At 47.3% G+C, this 9,741-nt stretch overlaps 1 protein-coding gene across 1 annotated transcript in view; it reads right to left on the bottom strand.

The window, feature by feature from the left end:
• The window catches only part of LPIN1 (lipin 1), a 64,165-nt gene that overhangs the window by 40,106 nt on the left and 14,318 nt on the right, over nt 1-9,741 (bottom strand). Inside the window, exon 2 of the mRNA XM_010001709.1 lies at nt 8,085-8,141. Within this exon, the coding sequence (XP_010000011.1) occupies nt 8,085-8,141 (57 nt within the window). The remainder of the gene's footprint in view (nt 1-8,084; nt 8,142-9,741) is intronic.

Consider the following 9,741-nt stretch of genomic DNA (forward strand, 5'->3'; position numbering starts at 1 on the left):
GGAGGGGACGCGCGGGAACGCCTGACGCTGTTAATTTCCCGAGGGAAGGGGCTGTCCCGGCCCCGCTGCCGTCCCTGCTGAGGTACCAGCACCCCTGACACACCGAGACAAACGTCTCCACAGCAACTCCCGCCCTGCGCTGCCTCTCTCAGAAATCCCGAGCTGTGGCCGCGCTGTGTTGGCCATTTCACTTTGGTTCCATGAGGAAGGGCACGTTCTCTCTCCCCGTGACACACACCAAGCCCTGCAGAGACCCCAGAGCTTGCCCAGGCTCCCCTCAGCAGCAGGGCACCATGTTCTTCCTGCTGTGCTTCCCGCTCCCCCTGGCAGGGTGAGCGCGGTGCGGGCACTGCTCCTCACACCCCTTCCCTGGAACAGCCTCTGCCAGATGGTTCTGGATCCTTACTTGTCCCGTGCTGCACCTCATAACTACCCTCACCAGCTACATCCATTTTGAGGACCAAGCACTAGTACATGACCTCCCGTAGCAGCCAAGCCTCAGCAGGGCCTGCTGTGGGTCCGGCCCAGCCCCGTGCCCTGTCTGTGGGACGGTGTGTCCAGGGACAGCTCCTGAGGAGTCATCTGCAGGTTCCCCCAGGACCAGAAGGCTCAGGGCACACCACCAGGACGTGCTCTGCCCCTGCAAGAGAGCAGTCCCCGGCACTGTCGTTTCCAAAACCCACTCAGAACTTGTGTTCTCATCCACTGCCGTTCTCTTCCTGTGACGTTTGCCCCTTGGCAGGTTTCTTTCTGGAGGAATGGTGTTAGGCTGCACACGTTTGTTTCCCAAAGTCTGAACTCAAACAAACTTTCACGTAACCCCCTCCTGAAAGTGTTTCTTTCCACTGCTTTCCTGACCTGTTTATACCCATCCATATTGCCTAACTCTTGGTTCCTGCTACAAAGAGCTCGTAGTTCACATATTCACTCTGTGCTTGTACAGTTCCAGCACAGAGGAGTTCTAGCCTAGGATCTGGGCTTGGACTTACTGTGAAAATACAAGTAAGAAGAAAGTTGATCTGTGTAGTCTTCTGTAGATTGATAAAACTGGGTTTTTAAAATAAAAGAAAAAGTCTACAAGCACAGAAGAGTTTAATAAAAGCCAAGAACAGATTCCTAGACAGCATTACTGAAGTTCACGCAGAAGGAGAGAAGAAAAGGGCTTTGGTTCTAGCTTGGGACACTAGACTTTCCCAGCAAGTTTGTTGCCAGACAGCAAAATAACCACTCAAACCAAAATGTTTGGGTTTTTTATGCATTGCCAGTAATGTCTGGTATTTTCCCCACTAACACTGGAGTTGATGTTCAGGAGCACAGTCCCTGGGCTATGAATGGCTGCAGCTGGGAATGCATGCTCACGGTTTGTGTAAACAGGATTCAGTAAACACAGAAGGTGAGCTTTTAGCTTTTGATTTATAATGAACAGACCCTGGAGTCTGGTGCCTACATTCTCTGTGTTAGTATCAAACCTGGAGTAGCTCAGGCAGGACACATTTAGAGTTGATCTAGTTTTATTCCAGTGTAAATGTTAGAAAATAGTTGTATGGTGGTTCTGGAATTACTTAATTAAATGTCCCACCACCTTAACAAAGGAATAGTTCTCCTAACATAAGTAGATATGTCTATGCAGTACCTACAGGGCCTATGATCATCTGCTGAATTCTCTGGTGCACATTATTTTTTCACTTTCTTTTCCCTCAATCCATTAGCTTTGGAAAAGAGAAATAAGCATGGATCTAGAGAATCACAGAATGGTTTGGGTTGGAAGGGACCATAAAGACCACCCAGTCCCAACCCCCCTGCACGGGCAGGGACACCTCCCACCAGCCCAGGCTGCTCCAAGCCCCATCCAACCTGCCCTTCAGCACTGCCAGGGATGGGGCAGCCACAGCCTCCATGAATGCCATCCTTGTCCAACAAGAAGCCATACAGGACAGACTGTACTATTCCGTATGAAAGCATCTTGCTTTTGGCAGCACGTTCAGTCTCTCACATGTAGGCAGATGCTTCTGGCCTCCACCAGCCCTCAAGTCTGCTCTGCCTGAGCTCCTTGCACTTGGCCAGCTTTAGCTTCTGGACTTTGCTTTCTGCAGGGTCATGGTTACCATGGCTGGAATTGCCTGCACCCTGCCAGCCTGTGCACTGCTGACATTAGTTCTTACCTCCCTCCTTCGGCCTGGCTGGTGAGAGCTGGGGTGATGACAGCAGCCTCAGGGGGACTGTGAGGTCATCAGAAGCACTGGGAAGCTGAAGGCATCAGGGGAGTGACAGGGGAAAAACTGAGAGGATCCTTTTGTCAAAGGATTAAATGTGGGATTGTAATTCTGCAGGAACTGCTGCAGCTGGAATGAGAGGCAGGGCAGGAGGCAGTGGCAGTTTACCTGCCTGCTCATCAGTGATGGTAACACTGAGCAGCCCTCAGGCCAGCAGGGCTTGCAGTGCATCACCAAAGCTGATCCTGAACCAAGTACTTTCACACTTAATGTGTGACAGATACATTGTTTTCTCTGCCTTCACTGAAAATCTAGTCCCAAAATATAAGCCAACAAACTACCAGACAAGGGATTTTTTGCTTCTCAGAGTACAACAAGTCTTGATGATGAAGGTTCTCAAAAGACCCTTTCTTTTTCCTCTAGAACCACATCCAGCCTTGCAAAAGCATGAAAACCTCAATGCTTCCTTTATATCCTACGAGCCTTTTCCACAGTCAAAACTCTGTTCTTTGCTGCAACATACTTGGCTCCTGAGAACAGAGGCATCTATTGACTCCTATGATCCAAACATGGCCTAAGCAAGAGAGTGTAGGAATATTTAAATTAGGAAGAAGAGAGGCTAAATGTATCAACCACGAGGTCCCCTTGTCCCAGTCCAATCTTGTCAGAAAGTAATTTAGCTCCAAATCTGTAAATAACCAAGTCTGAGCTCTGAACGCAATCTTAGAAAACTGAGAAAATCTTGAGCCCTGATAAAGCACAGGGATTAAGGACAGAGCAGTGAAATCATGGACTTTCTTCAGCCAAGTCAGAATGCCTGTACGGGCATGTGCAGACACAGGCTTGTGCTCTCCTCAGGCTAACGTGGAGTGGAACATCTCCCTGCTGAGGAAAGGCTGAGGGAGCTGGGTCTCCTTAGCTTGGAGAAGAGGAGACTGAGGGGCGACCTCATCCGTGTTTACAAACACCTTAAGGGCAGTGTCAGGAGGACAGAGGAAAGCATAGGACTAGGGGCAGTTGGTGCAAACTGGAACACAGGAGGTTCCAGGTAAACATCAGGAAGAACTTCTTTCCTGTGAGAGTGGCAGAGCCCTGGGCCAGGCTGCCCAGAGAGGCTGTGGAGTCTCCTTCTCTGGAGACATTCAAACCCATCTGGACACGTTCCTGTGTGATGTGCTCTGGGTGATCTTGCCTGGCAGGGGGTTTGGACTGCATGGTCTTTCCAAGTCCCTTCCAACCCCTAAGATTCTGTGATTCTGTGTGATTTTGTGAAATTCATACACATAGAAGAAATGAGAGATCATCCCCAACTCCATGGAAAACTCTTCCCTCCTGTTTGGGACTGAGATGCTTTCCAGCCCAAGAGCTGCCTTTTCATCAGTCCAGTCAATCTATGCATGACTAGCAAAGCTTTTGCCCTGAATAATGTTTTCAAAGCACAGCAAATCAAAAGCAAGAGGATCAGTAGTATTTGTTTAGAACAGAACAGTACAAAACATGCTTTGGGAACTTCAAACAGAGCTGCTCTGATTCCCAGGGTATAATCTTTTCTTAACTATTCCTGCACCTCTTGCATACTAAAATAGCAAACGTAATCCTGCAGATGAAAAAGTATTTGGAAACCAGCTCCTTCTGTTCAGAGAAGGTTGTTGCTTTCTTCTCAGCCTTATGTCTGCCATTGCTGCATCAGACTGCCTAGCAGGATGGAATGATCCTTGCAAACAGGTTCTGAAAGTTACTGCTCAGGGGATGAAAAGCAGCACGGCTTGAATAATCTAATGTACTGTTACCTCCTTACTATGCAAAGTATCCCTCTTTTCTCTAGCTAGTAAAGGTCTAACAGCTATAAACAACTTAAGATAATAGGAAGATAAAGAGATATTTTATATAAAGCTTTTCCTTATGGTAGGCTATACATTAAGTGCTAATAGAGCTCAGCTTGAAGTTCATTCTATAACTCCACTGAGAGAGTAAAGTGTCTAAAATCACTTTTATAATCAAAGTAATAATATTTGGTGATTCTCCCTGTGACAGAAAAATTCTTCCCTTCCATGCAGACCACAGTATAAAAGTGGTTGTTCTGTGTGTGGGTCCTGTCCAGTGGTGTCACTATCCCTTGCACACTTGTGGTTTCAAGAAGCAGGCTTACTTGGCTTCGAGGGCAGAATAGTCTCCCAGTACCTCAGGCACTGTCATTAGTTCAGGCTGCCACATGAACTGGGTGAAAAGGGTTTGATCTCATCTCCAGGAAGAGGCAGAGGGAAGGTTGTGAGCAGGCTGGCAGGAGGGGAGGCAGGCAGACCCAGGCCAGTGAACTCCTGGGGGAGACCTCTGCCCCAAAGTTCCCCTCTTCAGCCCTGTCTTATGAATTTGGCTGAAAAAGGGAGAGAATCTGACCCCTCGCTACTTTTTTAAATTTAATTTTTTTCCTCTCTCACTAGAACTCGACTTTCTTGAAGTGCCAGAACATAACCAGAGTGGGGCATTTTTCCAAGTGCCTCTGTGTTCCATTCCAAAGGGCCCTTTTCCGTGTGTGCAGCAGGTGGATCCAAAAAGTATGACACATCTGGATGGCTCTCAGGAGGCTACAACCCATTATAAGAAAACCTAATCAGTGCTGAACAGAGAAATTTCCAGCAATTGTAGTTGATCCAGTGTTAAAATGCTGAAAATGAAAGTGTGGTCAATTCTGCCTCATCTACTTCTCATTCTCTAGGCTCTGCCCTTATATAAAACCTACGAGGGTCAACTCTGTGTCCATGAATTCCTTTCCATGGTTTGAAAAAAATCTTACAAGCACTGGCACAACATACAAGAACTTTTTCAAATTTGTCTTTCAGGATAATTTCAAGAAGGTGGCAGCACTCAGGAATTAGCCCTCTGTGAGAATCATTTATCCCTGTTCCATCAGTTTGGCAGCAGTGTTTCCTATATACAAGCATTTTGCATAAGTCGTTCCACTGAAATCATTGACTGTGGTAAAACTGGTGGAATCCATTTCATCAGGCCCAGCATGTTCTGGGGCAGGAGGGCTTTGTCCTGGCAGGCTGTGTGCTGCACACATCCTGTTATGCAAATCTGAGGATTCCTCAGAGCCTTTGCCCTGTCCCTGCTCCCCTTCTTACAGTTCACCCTGCAGTTGATCTTCTGCAGACAAACCTACATGCCACCAGCAGCCTCTGAATCCTACCAGCTGCCCACAACAGCAACAAGCTTGTTCTGCTGCTATTGGCACCTGAGCAGCACTGTGGTCAGTGTATCCTGCACAAAAAGAACTCCCATCCCGTGAGTTCAGAGTCTGAAAGTTACCAGGCCTGGTGCTCAGCTCACGCAAAGCAACACAATCCCACTCAAGCCAGTGAACTCTGCATTACACAAGCAAAAGGTCTTGCTCATTGTTTCAAACTGGTGGAATTATTTTTTTTTTTAAAAAAAAAAAGAAAGACTAGGAAGACTCAGAGTTGGATACAAGAAGAGACAAAGGTGTGGTCAGAAAATACATAAATCAGTTCTATTTAATAGGATAAAAAGAAAAAAACCAAAAAACAAAGTCATACCCACAGGTAGCTCAAAGTCACGTCAAGGTGCATGTCTGCTTCTGACCTGAACTCTTCAGACACCCAGTCTTTCCTCATGTCCACCCCCACGCTGCAATTTGGGAGCAAAGACAGAAGCCTCCCTGTGCAGCCATCCCAGCTATCAGCTGCCACTCCCCTGCCCTGGGTGCCAGCCCAGCTGGCTCTCCCTGGTGCTTTGCATGGTGCTTCCCGGGGCTGGGATCCTGCTGAGTGCTCATCCACCTTGCCCAGGCCCTCCTGCTTCCTGGGGCAGACTCAGCTGGACATGTTTTTTCACTTTCTGTTTTGTGCTGCTAACACATCTGTACAGACACAGGCAGCTTAGTGACAACTAGTTTTCTGTCTGCAAAACCCTCAGCATTTTTTTATCATTAGTGTTTTCCCACCATCTCCCTTCTGTGAAGCACATTTTAAATAGAGCATATCCACATTAAAAAGTCCTTCCTCCTCTTCTTCATGTATTTCTGCACCCTGGGACAAACAGTGTAACCATGATGTATAAACATGAATTCTGAATTTGGCCCAAACAAAACATAAACTGAATCTTCTTAAAGTACAATCTTACCCCAAGAATGCACTGTCCTCGATTCCTTCAAAGTGACAGTACAAGTTCACATGACATGCTTTGGCTACCCAGGACATCACAGAATCATGAGGGTTGGAAAAGACCAACCAAGACCATCCACCCAACAGCTCCATGCCAACCAAAGCGTGTCCTGAAATGCCACATCCACACCTTCCCTGAACACCTGAGAAATAGTGACTCCATCCCTACCCTGGGCAGCCTGTTCCAACACCAGGTGGTGAAACCTGGAAAATAAGGACCAAATTCACATCCCCCAACACTTTCAGAAGGTGGACTTCCCATTGATGCATGGAGCCATTAAAATTAATTAACTGCTGTTCTAGGAAAGTTCAGAATCTCACCTGAATGCAGATCTAAATGTTTCTCAGGTTTGGAAAGGAACCATCACATCCATAGTATTGCTTTACATGCATTTAATTTCAGATTTTTATGCTGTGCTTTGCTCCTTTGAGGTCCTTCCTTAATTATTTTCCTGGTGTTTTGAATTCCCAGGTACCTTTCTGTGTGCATAGCCCAGCTTCCAAAAGGGATGTCCAAACCCAACCCCTGCCAACAGCAACCAACCTCACCCTCATTTCAGACTGCCTGTTTGACTTACCCACCTGTCCAGTTTACATGACATTCCTCATCTAAAACTCATGGTAAAGGTTAGATCCTGTTTGTAAAGGCTGACATACCTTCATGGAAACCTAGACATATCTCTGCCCGACCCAAAGATAAAAGCTACCAGGCCCTACCAACCAGCTGAGGAACTACATGCCAGTCACCATAGCCTCCTGGATCAGAAAGATTCCTCCATAAACCATGGAGTATCTCCTGCACTGCACTGTGCAGGTGGTATGGAACCACGTGGGTGGGATGTCCCGGAGACAGCAGTGTAGCTGTGCTAACATTATACTCCTCCAGGCCAACAGATCTCCTGTGAAACCTCTGCAGTGCTGTGTGGTGACTCCAGTAGTGCAGCTGATGGGATGAGTCTGGGTGGTGCTGCAGAGAAATGCTGTCAAACACCTCAGCTTCTAAATATCCTGACCCACCATCCCCGAAGAGTAGGTCACTGCTGAGTAACGGAGTCCAGAGTCACTTCCCTAGGTCTGTGTCTTTCCCCTCCCTCACCAGCCACCCATCAGTGGCAGCTCTATAGCCAGCAGGCAGTGCCACTATCCCTCTCTCATTCCTTCTCCTGAGTGGTTCTTCTGTCCAGCTCAAGGCTGTGTCCCAAGAACAGCACTTGATGGATGTGCTCTCTGCCTTTAGCAGCTGGGACATCTGGGCACATTTTCCCTGGCTGGGGACACGCGTCACATCTCACATTTGTCACAGCTTTGCCAGCCCTGCTCCTGTTGCCCATGTCAAGCACCACATTTCTGATTTTTTCTGCCGTTTTCCAACCTTACCCCACTAGCACTGGCCAAGTGTGAGGGCCCCCAGGCTCACAGAGCTGCCCCACATTTCCCAGCAGTAACAACAGCCCAGTAAAGCAGTGCCCAAAGGGTGATGCTCGGGTAACCAGCTGCACTGGGTACCAGGAGGGGGACAAGAGTCCATAGAATCACAGAATCATAGAATGGTGAAGGTTGGAAGGGACCTTAAAGATCTTCAGGTTCCAACCTCCCTGCTAGGAGCAGAGTTAACCCCTGCCTTTTCCCAAAGAGCCCTGCCCCAGGGCACTGCAGTTCAAAAGCAAATGAACAAATAAACTCCTACATTGAGATTGCGAGTCCAGACGCTTCGAATCCAACCAGGATCTTTCATCAATGGAATCTGAAAGAAACAAAGAGTAATTAGGAATAATACAGTTCATTAAATATGCACAGAAGTTAATGTATCCAGACCTCAGTTATGGTCCTTGAAACCCAGCTGCTCTGGTGGATACTGCTCCTGTGATTCCTCTGTAAGCCACATTGCCCTTGAGTCATCCTGACTTTTTATCTGTGCTGAGAGACATTTCCACCATCTCAGTGTTCAGGGTTTTTGCAAATTCACCTGGTTCTGGTAGGTGGAGCTCCTCAGAGTTCCACTACTGTTCATTACACTCATTCGTACACTCTGCTTTATGTATCACCAGGATAACATTCTGTGTGGGCTACGTGAAAAGTAAGTCTGGCGTGGCAGCATCAGGAGGAGACACCAAAGGTCTGGCCACCATCATACTTTGCCTTAGAGGTTGCACCACCCTGTTCAAACACAATTTACCACGTCTCTCCAACATCATTAGGGGGCAGGAGGTATTATTAATTCCATTTTCCAAATCAAGAAACTGAAATACACCCTGATTAAATTACTTACTCAGTGTTGCAGAGGAAGTCTAGCACAAGAATTAGAAACAGATCTCTTTCCACATGACCCATTGCTTTAACAACAGAACTATCCTGTCTATTCTCAGAAGCCAAACAAAAATACTGGTGTTACTGCACCAGTAAGTAAACAAACAGAAGTGATCTTGCAAGCTAAATTATTAATTGAAATATAGATGGGTGTCACATGCAAATGCTGGGCGTAATATAATTACATTTTCCTGTTGCCTGAGCTTGTCTGGGTTTAACTGGGATCTGGCTGCTTTGTTGACCAAGATGGTGACTCGAAGGTGTCACAGCAGCTCAGTGCTCAGTGACAACACTCAGCATTTGAGAACATGAAGTATCACTGTTTCCTGCCATTTCACACAGTGTGGGGCTCAGTGTATGTCTTTAACATCTGTCCATTTTTGAGTTCTAGGAGCACTTCCATCTCCCAGGGGGAGGTGCCAGCCCTGTCCACGCCTGGGCCAGGTGAGCAGGGAGCCCCTGGGCACTGCTCAGTGCAGTGTCTGGGGAGCAGATGGGTTCATTCCCTGGAAAATGCTTGCCCTGCCCTTTAGCTGTAGCCTTTGGATTTCCCAAAGGGATCAGCTGTGCAAAACAAGAACCTGTCAGGGTCCAGTCTGCCCCTTTGCACACTGCTGGATCCAGAGGAGCTGCTCTGGGGCTGGGCTGGCAGGAGCAGCTGGGAAGGCAGGCAGTGCACCAGGAGGTGCCACCTTCTCACTCCAAACATCAGGGACGTGTTGGCAAAGTAGATCAAGGGTTTCTGTATTAACTCATCCCTTCCTCCTTTTTCCTCAGCCTTTGCAGTCTGCTCTGGAGCTCACACAACTAGAGAACAGCTCAGATGAGTACGTTTATTTTCAAATATGCATATTCATGAAAGGACTAGACAGATCTTCCCTCTCCTTTCCTTCCTTCCTTTCTTTATTCTTTCTTTTCTTTCTTTCATTTGCTCTTTCTTTCTCTCTTCCTCTCCTTCCGTCTTTCTGTTTCTTTTTCCTTCTTTCACTCTTCTTTTCCTCACTTTTGTTCCCTCTTTCTCTCCCTTTCTCTTTCCC

Source organism: Chaetura pelagica, unplaced genomic scaffold (assembly GCF_000747805.2).
Source record: "Chaetura pelagica isolate M959 unplaced genomic scaffold, ChaPel_1.0 scaffold237, whole genome shotgun sequence".
Taxonomy (NCBI): domain Eukaryota; kingdom Metazoa; phylum Chordata; class Aves; order Apodiformes; family Apodidae; genus Chaetura; species Chaetura pelagica.